At 42.3% G+C, this 20,600-nt stretch overlaps 2 protein-coding genes across 3 annotated transcripts in view; both read left to right on the top strand.

The window, feature by feature from the left end:
- The window catches only part of LOC126708421 (calcineurin B-like protein 9), a 44,629-nt gene that overhangs the window by 7,640 nt on the left and 16,389 nt on the right, over nucleotides 1–20,600 (top strand). The window lies entirely within an intron of this gene.
- On the top strand, nucleotides 3,421–7,245 carry LOC126708478 (calcineurin B-like protein 10). Its single transcript, XM_050408273.1, has 9 exons — nucleotides 3,421–3,443; nucleotides 4,614–4,789; nucleotides 5,239–5,321; nucleotides 6,015–6,074; nucleotides 6,396–6,508; nucleotides 6,563–6,620; nucleotides 6,737–6,817; nucleotides 6,899–7,011; nucleotides 7,153–7,245. Exons 1-9 carry the CDS (start codon nucleotides 3,421–3,423, stop codon nucleotides 7,211–7,213), a joined length of 768 nt encoding a protein of 255 aa, XP_050264230.1. The 3' UTR covers nucleotides 7,214–7,245.

Below are 20,600 nucleotides of genomic sequence, written 5' to 3'. Positions count from 1 at the left end.
AAGTCAATCATCTCCAGGTAACATATTCGGACCATGTGCCCATTCTTATATCAACTCACCCAACTATAGGTCATATGAGAAGGAAAAGGCATCTTAGGTGTTTTGAAGAAAAATGGTCCACCCATCCGGATTGTGAAGGCTTGATCCGTGAAGTTTGGGGAAGGGGTACTCATAATGGCAGTCCAATGTTTAAGCTCTTTGAGAAAATCAAACAGTGCCGGGTTGCATTAGTGGAGTGGAGCAAAGACATTTTTGGGAACTCTAAAACCAAACTACAGGCAAAGCATGCAGAACTGGAAGATCTTTCATTGCAAAATAATGCCAATAATGCCCAACGCATTAGTACCTTGAAATCCGAGATAAATACAATCCTACATCATGATGAGCTTTCTTGGAGACAAAGGTCCCGTTCCATTTGGCTACCTGTAGGTGACAAGAATACAAAATTTTTTCACCAACGGGCAAGTCAACGGCGTTGAAAAAACCATATATCAGGTGTTCAGGATACGGATGGGGATTGGCATACATCAGACGAGCAAATTGCCCAAGTAGCCGAGCAATACTTCAAAGAGCTTTTTACCACAGCAAACCCCACAGAAATGGGGAGTGTACTAGAGGCGGTGGAGAGACGTGTCACCCCAAACATGAACAATGCATTATTACAAAGGTATACACCAGATGAGGTTAGACAGGCCCTCTTTCAAATGCATCCTTCAAAATCTCCTGGTCCTGATGTCACCTTTCTTTTTTCAAAAATATTGGAATATAGTTGGATCTGATGTAACTGAGGCTATCCTGTCAGTTTTAAATTCTGGCCATATGTTGCGTAAAATGAATTATACTCACATTGTACTAATCCCAAAAAAGAATGATCCTAAGAAGATGTCTGACTACAGGCCCATTAGTTTGGGAAATGTGGTATCTAGAGTTCTCTCTAAAGTCTTGGCGAACAGGTTAAAGACTATTTTACCAACCATAATATCAGAGACTCAAAGCGCATTTGTTCCAAATCGGTTGATCACGGACAATACCACTGTGGCATATGAACTGTTACACAGGATGCGAAATAAGAGAAAGGGCAAGGTGGGCCAAATCGCGGTGAAGCTTGACATTAGCAAAGCTTATGACCGAGTTGAATGGAGTTTCTTGCGGAACATAATGATAAAATTGGGCTTGGATCGCAGATGGGTGAATTTGGCAATGGAAACGATCACCACAACATCTTATTCAATTATTATCAATGGGGAGCCTAAGGGCTTTATCTCTCCTTCAAGGGGAATAAAGCAAGGGGACCCACTTTCGCCATATTTGTTCCTACTATGTGCAGAAGGGCTATCTGCTTTACTGAGAAAAGCTGAAGAAAACCGATCTCTCAAGGGAGTGTTGTCTAGCAAACATGGGGTATGCATTTCACACCTTTTGTTTGCCGACGATAGTCTACTGTTTTGCCAAGCAACAGTTGATGAATGTCATAGACTGCTGGAATTACTGGGCAAATATGAGGGTGCATCTGGACAAGCAATCAACAGACAGAAGACATCAGTTTTCTTTAGCAAAAATACGAAGAGGGAAGTGAGAAATGAAATTCAACAACTGTTGGGGGCACAAGTCATGACGGAATGTGAAAAGTATTTGGGCCTCCCAATGCCCAATGGAAAGTCAAAAGTGGGAACGTTCAAGGAGTTACAAGAAAGGATCACAAAGAGGGTATTGGGATGGAAGGAAAAGTTCATCTCAAAGGCGGGTCGTGAAATCCTCATCAAAACGGTGGCTCAAGCTATCCCAACCTATTCCATGAGCTTATTCAAGCTCCCGAAATCCATATGTGACAACATAAATTCCCTCTCAGCTAGATATTGGTGGGGCCAAACCGAGGCGGAAAGAAAAATCCATTGGCTTAGTTGGAATAAGTTATGTACATCAAAAAAAAGAGGAGGAATGGGATTTAAAGACATCCATGCCTTCAATCTTGCTATGCTAGCCAAGCAAGCATGGCGTCTAATTCACAATAATGGGTCCCTACTTTATAGAGTTTACAAGGCAAGGTATTTTCCAAGCACCTCCTTTTTGGATGACGAGCTGGGAAATAACCCATCCTTTGTATGGCGCTCGTTACTGGCTGCAAGAGATATCATATATGCTGGCTCTTGATGGGAGATTGGGGACGGTAGGAAAATACGTGTGGCCACCCATAATTGGCTACCTCACTCCCCTATATTCATCAATGCACCACCAGTGAATATGACAGTTCATGACTTGATGAATGAGGAATCTAAGCAATGGGATAGGGGGAAGCTGTTTGCTACATTTGACAGACACACCTGCGAGACCATACTCAATATGCCTCTAAACCACCAAGCCACACAAGATAGATTGGTATGGATAGAGAATAAAGCTCACACCTTCATGGTTAGTTCAGCGTACCAGGTTGCTCTACGCCTATAGCAGCCAAATTGAGCCGAACATTCAGCGGTGCAAGCCCAGGGAAATATTTGGAACAAAATATGGAAGCTGAACGTGCCACCAAAAGTCCGTATGTTTATCTGGAGGGCTTGCTCAGGATGCCTACCAACCAGGCAGAATCTGCACAAGAAACGAGTCAGAATAGAAGAATGCTGTGAACTGTGTGGTCACCAGACCGAGACGGTCAGCCATGTGTTGTGGGAATGTCCGTTGGCGCGGAATGTATGGGCTTTATTTAAGGGAACTGTCCAGAAATGCAGTAACGAGCCTATTGATTTCCTCCTTTTTCAGAAGATGCAGCAGAGGATTAGTCTTGTGGAGTTAGAGAAATGGGCAACTACAGCTTGGATGAATTGGCAAGCTCGCAATAAAGTCTACTTTGAGAAGGTGCAGCTCCATTCGAAGGTCATCTTTGAGAGTGCTCACAAATGGCTGGAGGAATATCAACGTCTCAATGGTGCACAACGGGTTTAGCAGGGAAGTAGTGCAGGAGTTCTTACTTTATTGGTTAGAATGTAAAAGTATCTCTTGTGGGTCATCGCGACATGTTGTTCGCTGATGGTCCACCCAAGGACTAGATGATTGATCTAGTTATTACTGTATATTGGTTGTTGAAATAAAATTTCTATCGTTGTGGTTTCAAAAAAAAAAACCCTTATAAGAATTAAACACCTACTAAGTGGCATATAATTTTCTTTGTACTTATTTCTTTGATATTATGGGATCTTTTTGCAAAGGGATAAGTCAATTAGGAAGAAATGGCGCTAGAACTCAAAATAAAAGAGTCGTCGGCATACGGAATCACAAGTCCCGTCATCAATCAATTCATTTCTCTTTGTCCTTTCCTTCCTCATCTTTTTCTCTTTACATCATTACCTGCAAATCTCCATCCATTAAAATATATATGTACGAGGTACAACTTCAAAATCTAACACAACAGACCTCGTCAAACCAAACATGGATTACTCAGTAAATAACACCTACTTTCTGTTGGAGTAAGTGTGTTTCAAACACTTAAGGTGTGTTTATGTCCCATATTGGTTAGGAATAAATCTTGTTATGAGTTTATAAGACTTTACACATCTTAGGTGGTAAGTTGGATCACAATGGGCTAGGTGATGGCTTGGGCTTGGGTTTGGGTTAATTACATCATTCTCACAGTAGTCGTTGGAGGACTTGTCCTTTAGTCAGCCCACTTATCTTCCTTTAGTTAGTATATAAACCCTACAACACACACTATTCATTCATTCATATTTCTTCAGTTTTTTTTTTTTTTTTTAAGGAAAGGAAAGGCAAGAGTAAGGTTGTTCTAGTTCTTCTTGCTTGAGTGTGTGATCAACTTGAAGAAATTACTATAGTCTAATCTTGGGGGTTGTTCGGTCAAGAGAGCCATTCACACCGAGTTCTACTCCGGGTAGCACGAATTTCATTCATTCATATTTCTTTAGTTTTTTTTTTTTTTTTTTTTTTTTTTTTTTTAGGAAAGGAAAGGCAAGAGTAAGGTTGTTCTAGTTCTTCTTGCTTGAGTGTGTGATCAACTTGAAGAAATTACTATAGTCTAATCTTGGGGGTTGTTCGGTCAAGAGAGCCATTCACACCGAGTTCTACTCCGGGTAGCACGAATCAACCTTTAAAGACAACACATTTTGCGTGATTCTATAGTTTGTGAGATCCTTTTAACTCTATCTATTTATTTTTGTCATTGCTAATTTTTTAGGGTTTGTATTATTGAATCAAAACTTGTTTATTTAGTCATATTTTCCAACACTTTCGCCGTTGGTTTTAGGTTACATTTGGACAGGATTGAAAAACCCGATGCGTCTGCATCTGGCGTTTTTTTTTTTTTTTTGCACGCGTTTGTAAGACTTATGGCTATTATTCATGCACTGTTCATAAATAGTAGCTGCAAAGTTTGACTTTTCTCACTTTTTCAGTAAATCAGTGGGTCCCGTGCACTGATCACAAGACCACAAACAGTAACTTTTTTATTAAAAATGGGTCCCACGATACTATTCACATATTTAAAAATTATTTTTTTACAGTATTTTTCAATTTTCAATTTTAATTGTATCTAAACGAACATTGTTAGGGGTGGCTTATTGTTTTTCATGCAATAATATATACGAATGATGTGTTTTGTTTATTGTACTGGGATCGAGTTCTTTGACAATATGTGAGCGTGTCTATGTGGCGTTTGTACCGCTTATAGCCATATTTGAGTGTTTGATATTCGCTTTCAAGGGTTGCTTCGAGTGCAGGCCACCACGCCTCCAGAATTGCGGGAACCGCTTTGAAGAGATAGCTCGCTTAGCCAACGAAACCATCTGTAAGCACTTTTTGAAAGTTCTTCCAACTCATTGAGTGGTAGTCTATGTTATTTTTAGATGCTACTACTTGTTTAGATAATTTAACATGTCTATTAGTTTAGAATTTACCCTTCTGTATATACTCACATGATTTGTACTATACTTTTTCGTGTTTGCCAAAAAAAGTATATTCTATTTCATTATAATATTAATTATCTTAAAATTTTTTAATTGTTTCTCTTTCTTTACATATAATAATCACCATCTAACATCTTTCTTCATCGTCAAAAAATATAAAGAAATAATAAAAATTTATTTTGCATAAACTACTACAGTAACTTGTATATTTGCAAAAGCATTAGCATAACTAGTTTATAATTTCGTGTGGGTGATTTCTGGGCTTTATTGACTATATTTTTGGCTTTATGTTATTTTATATGAGCTAATGCATATGCTCTTAATGATGCAGTTGCTGTGAATGAAGTTGAGGCATTATACAAGCTGTTTAAGAAGTTGAGTAGTTCAATTATTGACGATGGGTTGATTCAAAAGGTAAATAGATTTTGATGGTTGGGAATTGGTCTGGTTGTGTTATTTTTTGCTGGATGATGCATTTCATGGATTCTTTTTTTATTTTTTCTTCCTTCATTTGGCCAGTGATTGCCATAAGTTACTTTTTGTTTAAGATGAGTATTTAAGCTTGGAAGTTCACATATGACTAGTGTTTGTGTTTTTTGGATGAAAATAAAACTTATTGTTGTGTCTAAATGGAGAGGTAGTATGGTTTTTCCCTTTTCATGAGTAATTAGTTGACAAGTTCAGTGATACATGGTATAATTAGGATGACCAAGTTATGAAAATTGAAATTAATACTTCAGATTGGACTTTTATTGGGTTGGTGGGGGGTTAAGGCTTGGTTTAGAGGAGGATTTGGTTTAGTGTTTCTTGAGTCAGTGAGACAAATCTATCCAAAAAAATTTAGGTTTGGCTGATGATGTGAACTTATTTTTTATGAAAAAAAAAAGAAAAAAAAGAAAAAGAAAAGAAGAAGAAGTAGAAAGGGCATACATAATCAATTGGCACTTAAAACTTATATACATGATCATCTCCCAATTTGAGTATGCAGTGGTATTGATTGATAGTTTATGGACACATTAACATTGATCACATATATATTCACAAGGTTTAGGTTTAATTTTAATCAATAGTTGTATATAGTTATAATTTATGTTTGTTATCTTGTAGGAAGAGCTTCATTTAGCACTGTTCAAAACTCCAAGCGGTGAAAATCTCTTTCTGGATAGGGTAAATGGACTGTAACAACTTTTATCTTTTTCTTCTACCATCTTCCCCTTCTATTGTGAGCATTTTGCTTCAAATTTATTGCTTGGTCGAATTAAACTATGATAGCAGTAACAATTCAACAATTGAACTATAGTAATAGTTTGTAGTGGAATAAAAGCAACATTGAAAAAAAAAAAACTTTTATAAGAAAACAAGTTTCCCTTGTTACTGATAAAGAGTTTGTCTATTGCTTTACTGTAAGCTCCGGACAAAAGAGATTTTACGTGTGAATATTAGTTTCTCTCTCTAAAATATATTCAACTATTACTTGTGCTCTTCTAGGCTTTTGATCTTTTTGATGAAAAGAAAAATGGTGTCATTGAATTTGACGAATTTGTCCATGCACTCAGTGTCTTCCATCCCAATGCTCCCATGGAAGAAAAAATTGATTGTAAGTGTTAAAGAGACACTGCAATTCATGGGTCCATCAATCTGTGTTTCTTGTTGAGTTCTTGCACATTCAGGCTGTATGATCTGAGACAAACTGGGTTTATAGAGCGAGAAGAAGTAAGTATACTTTGTAGTCTTTGGTTCTATAGCAATTTTTTTCAAAGACTAATGCCTGGCCATTTTATGTTCCCCAAAGGTTCTTTTAGCTAAAGGCAGCCTTTGGTTGATATCAGGTTAAGCAAATGGTAATTGTCATTTTAATGGAATCTGGTATAACATTGTCAGATGATCTTCTTGAGGCTATCATGGACAGTGTAAGAATTTATCTAAATTTGATTATTCTAACTTATGTCATTGTTTGGAACACACTAGTACTCATAAGATCACTCTTGCAGACATCTGCAGATGCTGACGCTGACAAGGATGATAGAATCAATACCGAAGAATGGAAGGATTTTGTTCTTAGAAACCCAAACCTCTTGAAGAACATCACACTACCTTATTTGATGTATCCACGTCTTTACATTATATTTCTGTCCCCCAATTAATTCATTTACTCCTCTTTGAATCTATGTGCCTGCCCAACTATTTTGTTGATTCCAGAAATCTTATACTGACTGTGCTTGTTAATATTTGTAACATACTCCAGGGATCTGAGTGTGGCAACAGTATTTCCAAGTTTCACTTTTAACACAAGGATTGAAGATTGAGAACCTGAAGTTTTTTCACCAAAGGAGTCCTTAGAAAGGTGTTCTAAACTGAAGTCCCATGCACTATTGCTCTGATTTGGCAAATTCAATGGATTTTGCTTTTAAAAAAACTTTTTTGATTTATGACAGATTGTTCATCTTCGTTCATTATTGCTAAAAGGGAGCAGCCACCGTGTTTCTTTGGGCAAGAAAGGCCAGGATGGTGGCATTAGTTAGAAAATTATGATTAAACCCACCAGCTAGGCAGTTCAGTGCACATAGAAATTACTCTCGTAATTAGTTTGTAACTTTGTATGGTATTGTTGTCTCAAATTTTAGCCTTTTTGGTTGGTGAAAATAGCCAAATACCACGTTTTTACAAACTTTGTGGCAATCTAGTACTGTTTCGAAAATATTTAATAATCTATCACTTTTTCAATACTTGAACTTAATAAAATCGAGTTTCAAATAGTACTCGAGTTCAGTGAACTCAAGTTCCTAGTAAGTTTGTCAGCGTGGCACTGGCTAGGGGTATGCAAGAGTCGGGTTAGGGGAATTTTTTGACCCAACCCACCATGTTGGGTTGAACCCATGAGTTGGACAATTTTTTTTATTACTATTCTTATTAAATTTAGCAGAAAAAAAATGTATCACACTTGCCACCTGAGTTGATAAATATACATTAATATATAAACTAATACTTCAACTCATTTGTAAACAAAATATGTCTAAGTATCTAACTGAGTTGATAAACAAAATATAAATGAACTAGTATTCTAATTCACTTATAAACAAAATAGACATGAATTCCTAACTTAGTTATAAAAAATATATATTAAAAATTTTTTATTATTAATTATATAATATATTTAAATATATATTAAAAGAACTAATAAGATTTTATATAATATATGATAGTAGGAACTGAGAAAGTGCTCTACAACTGGTTTTTTTAAAAAAATTTATTAATATATATTGAAATATGAATGAGTCAGGTCGGGTTTGGCGGATTTGTAATTTTATGACCCAAACCAACCCGACCTGCTATAAAAAAATTTTTGTAACCTAACCCAACCCACCAAGCCCTAAAAACCGATCCAACCCGGCGGGTTGGGTTAGCGGATTTTCTACACACCCCTAGCATTGGCTAAGTTGAAATTTTGCACATTAAAAATGCCACCTGAAACTTGATGGTGCTAAACTTGAGTTCTGTGTTGAGTAAACTCGAGTTTCTTGCACTTGAGTACTGTTCTATTTACATACACAGTAACCGAGCTCCTTAAACACAAGTCTGGCTCAAGTACTTTACTCCACCCTACTTGTTTTCATAGAACTCGAGTCCAAATCGGTTACTTAACCATCAAACTCGAGTTCATAGAACTAGAGTACTATGTAAATTTAACCCCCTCTTTGTCTCAGTTTTTAATCTCACTCAGTCTAACTCTCAATCTCCCTCTCGCTCTCAATCTCCCTCTCACACTCTCCCTCTCACTCTCAATCTCGCTCTCACACTCTTCCTCTCTGTCTCAGTTTTTAATCTCACTCACTCACTACCCATTACAATTTGCAAAACCAAAATTTGCATATTTCTTTTGCTTGTATTTGTTTTGGGGATGGAGGAAGCACACACAACCTCTATTATAGTGTTGACATGCCATGAAAGTCTGACAAAGTCTTGTTTACAGGTCTTAATTTTCGATATATCACAAATCCTGGATCTACCACACATTTTTGGACAATATATTTCCAAATAACTCCTCACACACCAATCATCCTTTTGGTTGAACCAAAATCAAGCTCATATACTAAATAGCCGAAACAAATTTAACATTTAAAGTTTGAACATGGAAATGGCTAACAATTTCTTCAGCAACCAAAATTTCCATTAGCAAGAATTTTCTCAACTTTGTTAGCCCACTAAATATTAAACTGTACAAATTATATGAAACTATCACAAAAGTTTTACAAAGTTGTATAGATGCTTCTTTACTTGCAAGATGCTGTGATAAAAAATTGCAAGCAATAGGATTTTTTTTTTTTTTTTTGGTTTCTCCTTGGGATTTTACAAATGTTGAACTACTGCGATTGCTGGAATTTTCTCTCGTAGTTTCTATGTAACAGCAACACGAACAATCATCACTCCTACAGCTGGTCCTATTATCCTTACTTTGACTATTGGTTCCTTAATTGCCACCAGTTCAAGAGATCCACCAACTGCCCCTACTAGTTAGGGCCTGATTTTTTCAAGAACCTGAAATAGACAAGACAAGTAAGATAGACAAAACATTGAAACAAGCACCTAAAAAATAGAGAAAGTGGAGGGTTGGAAAGGGGGGAGGGAGGATGAATTTGCAACCCCGCCATTAGAGTAAGGAACATAAAAGCAAGCTTTGACAACAACTCAAGAACAAAACCTACATATGTCACATATGGTAAGGATTCCACATAGCAGTTCAACCATCAAAGAACAGATTCAGTAGATTTAGCAAAAATTCTGAAATTCTGAAATCCCCGAACAATCTCTCTCTTTTTCTCTCCTCTTTCTTAGTTTTCTCTCTTATTTTCTGGTATCTCACCCATAAATGTCCAACCCCTCTTTCTTCTCCTCCTCCTTTATTTATAGGCTTTCTTAGTGGTTTGTTATGATTATGTTAGGTGGTTTTTCGTGTAAGTGGAGCCCTTTGGGATTATTCCTAACACAAAGAAGGTCTCACTATGGCAATAGATGTGTTAGTTTTGGAACTTGCAATAGATTCCGGATGTTGTTCAGTAGGCGACCTCCTCCAAGGCATTACCAAGATACCTTAGAACGGGCTCCAAGCAACACTGGATCCTAAGGTTGAAATAGTTCACGCTTACCTTGGGACAAGCAGTGTGCATTGGGCCCACTAAATGCCCTTTATTCGATCCACGACTCATGGGCCACAAAACAATGGGCTAGTGGACCGATGACCATACAAATATCTTTCAAAGTGATTAAAAATAGGATAAGTTTTAATATGAATCTTATATTTGAGATTGACATCGTTCAAAAGTACAACTAATAATGTATAGAGGTAGGTGCATGAGACCACTCTCTCATGCGCTAGGTGCATGAGACCACTCTCTCATTGACAGGTGGGCCCCACATGTGTAGGACCCACCTGTCAATGAGACAGTGGTCTCATGCACCTGGCACATAAGAGATTTTTCCTAAGGTATAAGGTAGTACATCATCAAAATGACAAATCATTTAATGTAAAGACATTTTTAATAGTTAATTCAATAAGTAAAGGGTTTTTATTTATTTATTTATTTTTATCATGGTATAAACTTATGTTTGAAATTTTATCTACACCAAAAGAACTTCATATATATATATATATATTAATAGGCAAAGTTGAGAGAAAATCCAATTAGAGTTTAATTTTGTGTCACATGTCCTATCTAATCTAAACTTTTGAATTTTTGTGCCAAATGAGTTAATTTAGTGTAAAAATTATATTTTAATTAATTCAATGTATCTGTGTTAAAATACTTAATATTCTAAAAAAAATTAGAGTTTAATTTTACATTACATGTCGCATTTAATTTAAGTTTTTTCAATTTTTGTGCCAAGTGAGCTAAATGATTTTTATACTACACCAAAAGAACATCACTAATATAATGATAGATAGTAATCATCATAAGTTTTAGTTAGTTCAACTGGTAAAGTTTCTAATGGTTGAATAAAAAATCTGAATTCAATCTTTACTTAATTTAATGATAAAAAGCTATTATTAGTTAAAGTGCGAGCGAATACCATATGTTAAATTCTCTTTAAAAAAAAGTAATAATAAGATTTTTTTTGAGAAACCACCCTCGAAACAGAGGGGAGAAGTATCATTTAATAACTTCAGAAACATATACATCAAACACTCCTGGAGGAACATCCTCCATCCAGGATTGAAACTGTACAAAATTACAAGCCAACCTAGCCATTTCATGAGCAACTCTGTTGCCTTGTCTTCGAGTATGGCTGAAGAGCACATTCATAAACGATGAGGTCAGCACCTTAATATCCTTGATGATGTGACCGAAGCTGGAAGAAGAAGGACTACCAGAATTGAGAGCTTTTATGATAATCTCTGAGTCTCCTTCCAGAATTACCTTGTTAAAGCCGAGGTCCTTAGCGAGCAAAGGGCACCCCGAGCCGCCAACACTTCCACCATCTCTACAGAGGTAGGCAGTGGAATAGGTTATGTAAAGGCAGCCATGACTAGACCCAAGTCATTCCGAATTATCGCTCCCAAGCCTGCGGAGCTGGTGATACCGAAGGTTGCACCGTCAAAATTGACTTTCACCGAATTTGGAGGGGGAGGCAACCATTTTGAGACTTTTGGATGAGAGGGAGCGTTTGGAGGGTTAAGGCAGGACTGTTGGAAATCCTGAAGGCAAGTTGCTGCTAGATGATTGATCATAACCAACGGAGCGACATTGTCACCCACACGATGCTTGTTTCGCCTAGTCCAAATTTGATGAATTGTCATGGCAAGCAGCTCCAGATGGCCGTTCTTCTCTTCACATTGTTGTCATACATCCAGAAAGTTTGAAGCCTTACCCGAGTCTTTCATCAACCAGGCAAAGTGAGTATTCCAAATCTGGAGTAGGGAAGGACACGACCAGATGGCATGAAGTGATGTTTCAGGAACCAAACCGCACAGTGAACATGTTGTATCAATTGGAATTTTCCGCTTGCTAAGGTTTGACTTCGAAGGTAGTGAGTCCGATGCTGCCCGCCAAATTAAATTCTTCACTCTGTTAGGGACCTTTAAATTCCATATGCCCTTCCATAGTCTTTTCGAAGTGGAGAGATCCGAGGGCCTAGGCTGCTCATTCAGTTCCATGTCTAGTAGGAGATGGTAACCTGATCTTACAGAGTATACCCCCTCACTATTCATCGGCCAAATTATCAAATCCAAACAATCGCCCAAACTGAGGGGAATGGACTTGATTATGGAAGCTTCCTGGGGAAGGAAGTTAGAGTTAGTTGTCTCAAGGGACCAGCTATGTCTCTCCCTATCAATGAGGCTTGATACCTTTGCATTACTGTCCAAAAGGAAAGGAGTACAAAGGACTTTCTTCCAGCTGGGATCCGGCAGCCAATTATCATGGAAAATCCAAATAGATGAGACATTACCCACTCTCCAAAGCATGTCCTTTTGGATAATCCTCCTGCCCTTAAGGATGCTCTTCCAAGCGAAGGAACCACTTCCTTCTTTCGCCTCCATAATGCTACCCGTTGGGAAGAATTTTGACTTGAAGAACTTGTAGAAAAGGCAGTCCTCATTTGTCATCAAGCGCCACACTTGTTTCGCTAGCATTGCATCATTAAATTTTTGAAGATCTCTAAACCCCATGCCTCCTAAGCTCTTAGGTTTACAGAGGTTGCTCCATTTTGCCCAATGGATTTTCCTTTGCTCACCTCGTTGACCCCACCAGAATTTCTTAATCAGTGATTCTATCTCATTGCAAAGGGTGACGGGGAGCTTGAAGCAACTCATGGCATAAGTCGGAATCGCTTGGATGACCGCTTTGAGAAGAACTTCACGTCTCGCTTGGGAGAGGAGTTGCTCTTTCCACCCTTGGAGTTTAGCCCAAACTTTTTCCTTAATGTATCTGAAACTAGCTTTCTTTTTTTTTCCTATTAAAGTAGGAAACCCCAAGTATTTTTCGCATTGCTTTACTTCTTGGACTCCGAGTGAGGCTTTGATTTGATTAAGGGTGTCCGGGGGGGTAGATTTACTGAAGAAGAGGCTCGTTTTATGCATATTCAGTAGCTGTCCCGAAGCTTTCTCGTAGCAAGCAAGGAGAGATTGAATTGTTTGACATTCTTGCATGGAGGCACGGCAGAAAATTAGGCTATCATCGGCAAAAAACAAGTGAGTGAGCCTTGGTCCATTCTTGCAGATGGAGACCCCACGGATATGACCTGAAGTTTCTGCTTGGTGTAATAAGCTGTGAAAACCCTCCGTGCATAGGAGAAATAGATAGGGGGAGAGCGGGTCCCCTTGTCTTATGCCTCTCGAAGGGTGAATCACTCCTGTAGGTTCCCCGTTAATAAGAATGGAGTAGCTCACTGAGGTAATGCACTCCATAATTAGAGCCACCCATTTATCATCAAAGCCCATTCTTCTCATAATCCTCTCAAGATATGACCATTCCACGCGATCGTAGGCCTTACTCATGTCCAACTTCAATGCCATGAACCCAGACTTACCGGATTGGTGGTTTTTCATATAGTGAAGGGTTTCAAAGGCCATGAGAACATTGTCGGTGATGACCCGGCCCGCTTGGAAAGCACTTTGGTTTTCTGATACTACAGCCGGCAACACAACCTTGAGTCTGTTAGCTAGGACTTTAGATATTATCTTATAGATCACGTTGCATAGGCAGATTGGCCTGAATTCAGTAATATTTTCTGGAGATTTGACTTTAGGGATCAAGGTAATATTGGTATGATTAATCTCTTCAGGAATCTTGCAATTATTTAAACAGTCTTGTAAGAACCAAGTACAAGACTTCTGGACCTTAGGTCACTTGGGTTCACAATTTATTTGTAGTGGGCTTAAGGATTTCCTACAATGGGTCGTTCTCGGCAGAGAGACTCAAAGTAACACTCAGTTGATACTCTCTCCTTGACTGTTTTCTCTCAATTTTTCTCAACCCCTTCTTCTCCCAACTTTCTTCTGTTTATAGCTAAGGTTAGTGGGGAGATTATGATTACAGCCACCGTTAGTGCTATTGGAGGTCCAATATTATCTGATTGGAGTGGATGTTTAGGTGAAAGGGCGGTGCAGCATTTATGATCTTGGAACTTGGCTCCATTTTGACCGACTATGTTCGGCAACTCAGTTCCCCGGGAATATCACATATTCCCGTGAACAGTTCGTATATTTGATTGGGAACGTTTGTCCGATCACCTCTCGGAATTCAATACCCTACGCTTGTTCGCACAAGAAGGAAGCTCCTAGAAGGGCGCAGGACAACGGGACCTTTCCGCTGGACCTTTGCCCAAGGCTGGTATGGGACTCGGCCCAGGGCTTGTGTGGGATTGGGCCCAGGGCCTGTATGGGACAGGGCCCAGGGCCTGTGTGGGCCTAGGGTCTCGGTGCCGTACAATAGCCCCCCCTTGATTCATGCTCGGTCGCCGAAAAGAATCAAGGAGCTGTTTGGGCCTCTTGACCTCGGGAACCTTGTTGTCTGGGACTTATGACAGTTACTTTTTACTAATATTCTCAAAAGACGCGCCGTCTCGCGGCGCCAGGCGCAGTCGTCATTATTGCCTGACGGTTCGTGAACCGAAGCGGCGCGCGAATCGGTTACGTTTGGCAGTCGCTGGGTCGCTCGTAAATTGTGCCCATGTCACCGGGGTGTGGTGGCTAATCGATTGCCTTTATTTGTTTAATTAGTAGCCCGTTTTCTTTTTCCGTTTCAATTTGTTGAATGAATTTATATCTGTTTGTGTTTTGCTTGAATTTTACTAGTGCTATGGCCGCTTAATAGAATGGTACCCCCGAAAACCTGTTGTGCGGCGCTGTGGGTAATTTCAGAGCGCTATTGGACTTGGTATTTGTAAAAGGGTTAGGTTTTTATCAGGTTTTGGTTTAACCGAGAATTGTGTTTTCGTCCTTTGAGTATTTGTTTGCAAAGTTTCCACTTGTCCGGATATTTGATTTTAACCGAGAATCAAGTTTCTGTCCTTAAGATTTATTTGTAAGGTTCCCACCTGCTCGGCGATTTTGGTCGAGCCGAGGGTCAGGTTTCTGCCCTTAAGATTTATTTGTAAGGTTTTCACCTGCTCGGCGATATTGATCGAGCCGAGGGTCAGGTTTCTGTCCTTAGGATTTATTTGTAAGGTTTTCACCTGCTCGGCGATATTGATCGAGCCGAGGGTCAGGTTTCTGTCCTTAGGATTTATTTGTAAGGTTTTCACCTGCTCGGCGATATTGATCGAGCCGAGGGTCAGGTTTCTGCCCTTAAGATTTATTTGTAAGGTTTTCACCTGCTCGGCGATATTGATCGAGCCGAGGGTCAGGTTTCTGTCCTTAGGATTTATTTGTAAGGTTTTCACCTGCTCGGCGATATTGATCGAGCCGAGGGTCAGGTTTCTGTCCTTAGGATTTATTTGTAAGGTTTTCACCTGCTCGGCGATATTGATCGAGCCGAGGGTCAGGTTTCTGTCCTTAGGATTTATTTGTAAGGTTTTCACCTGCTCGGCGATATTGATCGAGCCGAGGGTCAGGTTTCTGTCCTTAGAGATTTATTGGCGATTCTCTTGGTGTGCGGTTACAGAGTCAAAAACAGCATAGACAAAAAAGCTCATCATGCTCTTAATCTTAATAGAATACAAGTTCTGGCTTACATCGACGATTACGCGTAGAATTTCTTCAGGTTGTTGGCGTTCCATGGTCGGGGGAGCGGTCTCTCGTCCAGGTCTTCCAAGTAGTAGGCCCCTGCACCTGCGATGGCTGTGACTCTGTATGGTCCCTCCCAACTCTGAGCAAGCTTCCCTGCAGGCATGTCCCGCATGTTCCCCACTACCCTTCTTAACACTAATTCCCCGGCACTGAATTCCCTGGCCTTTACATTTCGGTTGTACCTTTGGGCCAGCTTCTGCTGATACTCGGCAAGACGTACGGTCGCGGCCTCCCTGCATTCTTCTAGCCAATCCAAATGCTCCATCATCAGGTCGGCGTTCTGTACGGGGTCAAACCCGGCGACCCGTGCACTGCATAAGCTCACCTCGGTTGGTATCACTGCTTCTGCTCCGTATGCCAGAGAAAACGGGGTTTCCCCCATGGATCTCCTGGGGGTCGTGCGGTAGGCCCATAAAACACTGGGTAGTTCCTCTGCCCATCTTCCTTTCGCTCCATCCAACCTTCTCTTGAGCCCGTTCAAAATAGTCTTGTTTACTGCTTCAGCTTGGCCGTTGCTTTGGGGGTATGCCGGGGTTGAATACTTGTTCTTGATGCCGAGCTCGCTGCAAAAGGTCCGAAAAGCGTTGCTGTCGAACTGTAGCCCATTGTCTGTCACTAGCGAATTCGGCACCCCAAACCTTGTAACTATGTTTTTCCACACAAATTTTTTCACGTCAGTATCCCGGATATTGGCCAAGGCTTCAGCTTCAGCCCACTTTGTGAAGTAATCTACAGCCACCAGTAAAAATCGGCGGTTCCCCGTTGCTCGGGGGAATGGCCCGAGGATGTCAAGCCCCCATTGTGCAAATGGCCACGGGCTGCTGACAGGATTTAGACGTCCTGCCGGCTGATGGATCATTGGGGCGTGCTTTTGACATTGTTCGCAACTCCGAACGTATTCGGCAGCATCCTTCTGCATCTGTGGCCACCAAAACCCCTGCGTCATTGCTCTGTGTGCTAAAGATCGTCCCCCAGCATGCCCGCCACACACTCCTTCATGCAGCTCGGTTAGAAGCTCCTTGACTCTTTCAGGATGCAGGCACAAGAGGTAAGGGCCCGCGAAGGACCTTCTGTACAACTTTCGGTCCGAAGACAACCAGTACCTGGGAGCCATTCGTCGAATCTTGTTGGCCTCGGCCTCATCCTTTGGAACTTTATCTTCGGAAAGAAAGTCCATGATCGGGTTCATCCAGCATGGTCCGGCTACCGCCACATGCGCAACCTCTACTCCGGCCTGGTCGAGAGCAGTCTTCACACAGATGCTTGGCTCCCTTATAAGTTCTATCGTGATAAGTCTCGGCGTGTCCTCGGTAGCCGATGAGGCTAACGTGGCAAGAGAGTCAGCATGCTTGTTTTGTGACCGGGCTACCTGGGATATCTTTACCGTTCCAAACTGACCGATAATTTGCTTTGCCGTACTTAGATAAGCTTTCATTCGGGGGTCCCGAGCCTCGAAGTCCCCAGTGATCTGATAAACAACCAGCCGAGAGTCCGAGTAGATCTCCACGTCCTTTGCGCCCAGATGCAATACTGCCCTCAACCCGGCCAGTAGGGCTTCATATTCGGATTCGTTGTTCGAGGCTTTGAACCCCAATCTGAAGGAGTGTTCCAGTCGCATACCTTCAGGGGTGATTATGACAATACCAGCCCCGGCCCCCATAGCATTTGATGCGCCGTCCACAAATAACCTCCACAGGCGAATCTCCGCACTACAGATTACCTTGCCTTCATTCTTGGGTGTAAATTCCGCGATGAAATCAGCGAGAACCTATCCCTTCACCGAGCTTCTAGGTCGGTATCTTATGTCAAACGATCCCAACCGAGTCCCCCATTTAGCAATCCGTCCTGTGAAGTCGGATCTCTTCAACAGTGATTGCAATGGATACTCGGTGAGGACGAACACTGTGTGTGCCTGGAAGTAGTGTGGTAACTTCCTCGTGGCGTGCACCAGGGCCAAAACCAACTTTTCAAGAGGCAGGTACCTTGTCTCGGCATCGACCAAGGTTTTGCTCACGTAATACACCGGCATTTGCACTCCCCGGTCCCTTAGTAACACAGCACTTACGGCATGATCGGTGGCTGCAAGGTACATAAACAGATCCTCCCCGGGCTTCGGGGCCGTCAACCTCGGCGCCTTTGCCAAATATTCCTTTAGTTCTCGAAAGGCTTCATCGCAGCTCTCGTCCCATTGAAACCCCTTCCACTTCTTCAGAAGTTGATAGAATGGCCGGCAGCGATCGGCAAACTTGGAGATGAATCGGTTCAGGGCGGCCAACATCCCAGTGAGCACTTGCACCTCCTTAGGATTGCTCGGTGGTTTGAGGCGATTGACGGCCTCTATTTGGTCGGGGTTAGCCTCTATTCCCCGAGTGGAGATCAGATAACCCAGGAACTTGCCAGCCCCCACTCCGAAAGTGCACTTTTCGGCATTCAGGCGCAGCTTGTGTCGTCATAGTATCTCGAATACTCCCCGAAGGTCTTCAGTATGCAGCGACTCTTTTCTGCTTTTTACCACCATGTCGTCGATATAAACTTCAACCGTGCATCCAATTTTTTCTCGGAACATCCTTGTCATCATACGCTGGTAGGTGGCCCCGGCATTCTTCAATCCAAACGGCATGACCTCATAGTGATAGTTTGCGTTCGGGGATATAAATGCTGTCTTTTCTCGGTCCTCGGGCGCCAAGGCAATCTGGTGGTAGCCTTGGAAGGCGTCCAGGAAGCTCATTCTCGGGTGCCCATACGTGGCATCTACTAGCTGATCAATCTTGGGCATCGGGAATGGGTCCTTGGGACACGCTCTGTTCAAATCTGTGAAGTCCACACAAACTCTCCATTTACCGCTCTTCTTCTTCACTACGACAGTGTTTGCTAGCCATCTCGGGAAGAATATTTCTTTTATGACCCCGGCTTTCTTCAGTCGCTGGACCTCCAGGTTTACTGCATCGACGTGTTCCTTTGATACTCTTCTCGGCTTCTGCTTCTTCGGGGGAAATGATGGGTCCACGTTGAGTTTGTGAACAATGAACTCGGGGTCTACGCCGGGCACTTCATACGGGTTCCATGCGAAGACATCTATATTCTGCAACAGGAACAACAACATCTCTACCCTTCCCCGGTCATTCATGCTTGTACCTACCTGGAAATATTTGTCACTATCTGGGAGAATTCTTACCTTCAGCTCCTCCTCGGCGACGTCCGCCCCAGTTTCCCGGGGTTTCTGTAATTGCTATGCAGTCTCTTTTTCGGCGTGCTCAGCTTGACCGAGTTGTTCCTTTTCCCACCGGACCGCGGCTACGAGGCATTGCTTCGCCACCTGTTGATTCCCCCTTACCTCTGCAACTCCATACTCAGTAGGAAATTTTACTTTCACGTGAAGGGTGGACGGAACAGCCCCCATGGCGTGAATCCACGGCCTCCCCAAGATTGCGGTGTAAGGTGCGAATGATCGGACTACTATGAATGTAACTATAACTTCCTTGCCTTCCATGTCCACTGGGAGAGAGATTTGTCCCTCGGGAATCACAACTCTCCCGTCAAACGAGACCAATGGCGTGTCATACTTCGCCAAATCCTGGGTCTTTAACCCGAGCCCTTCGAAGAGGTCCGGGTACATGACGTCAGCCCCGCTACCTTGATCAATCATCACCCTCTTCACCAAGAATCCGCCTATCCGGGCCGTCACCACCAAAGCGTCGTCGTGAGGTTGGATCCTTCCTTCCAAATCATCTTCTCCAAACGAGATGTCCAGCCGTCCAACTTTCTTTTTCTTCTTGGATGATTCTCCCTCCGCGCAAGCCACTGTCATTACCCTTTTTGCCGCTGCTGCTCTTCTCGGTGCGGCATGAATGACGTCGATTACCCCCAGGGGTGGTGGAAGGGGGTTCCTTTGCTGTTGGGCGCCCTGCCCGGGCTCCCGGTCAGTGGAATCTGCTACAAACTCTTTCAGGTGCCCTGCCTTCACTAACTGTCCGAGATGGTCTTTCAATACCCTACACTGCTCGGTGGTGTGCCCCTTGTCTCTGTGATAGGTGCAGTATAGGTTTTGGTTCCTCCGAGATGGGTCGCCCCCCATTTTGTTCGGCCATCTGAAGAATGACTCGTTCCTTATCCGTTCCAAGATTTTGTGCACGGGCTCTTTAAACAACACATTAACCCCTTCGATCTGCACCTCTGGTTCCTGCATTCTGAAGTCCCTTTTTGGCTTTGGCGGCAAGATGCTTTGCCGAGATCTCCCCGTAAAAGGAGCTTTCCCCCTGCTTTGCAGCCGGTCATCCTCCAGGCGTTTGTACTCCTCTATGCGTCTCATCAGTTGCCTCATATCCTCCGGGGGTCTTCTTGTCAGCGACTCCCGCAATTCAGAATCTTCGGGGAGCCCCATCCTGAAGGTGCTAGCCGCAATTTTCTCGTTTCCTCCACCAATCTCGTTGTAGAGTTCCCAGTATCGGCTGGCATAACTCCGAAGGGTTTCCCCGACCCTCATTTTCATGGAAAGCAATGCGTCGACCGGCTGTTGCATTCGGCTGCATGTTACGGACCTGCTGCCGAATTCCTGAATCAGCTCGGGGAAGCTGTGTATAGAACCTTTCTGCAACCCATTGAACCATCTCAGTACGGTAGAGCCGAGACTAGAGGGGAATACTTTACACATCAATGCATCGTTGTGCGCATGCAAAGACATCATGTGGATGTAATGACTGACATGCTCCACGGGGTCTGTCCTCCCCTCATAGGAATTGAATGGTGGGCACGTGAATCTGCTCGGCATGGGTGCCCGTTCAATCTCATCAGAGAATGGAGACCGGGCTGCCATCCGCAAGGCTCTGCTCATGGTGTCCATTGCGGCGTTGTGGTGCCGCCGCTCCTCTGGCGACTCTGACCCTTGGTTATCATATCCATGCGATCGGGAACGGTCCCGTCTACAACGCGTCTCCCGGGAGTGTCGATGTGACTCTTGAGAGCGTGATCGG

This window comes from Quercus robur, chromosome 2 (genome assembly GCF_932294415.1).
Source record: "Quercus robur chromosome 2, dhQueRobu3.1, whole genome shotgun sequence".
NCBI classification, from domain to species: Eukaryota; Viridiplantae; Streptophyta; class Magnoliopsida; order Fagales; family Fagaceae; genus Quercus; species Quercus robur.
The sequence above is the reverse complement of the archived record's forward strand: the minus strand, read 5'-3'. Positions and strand labels throughout refer to the sequence as shown.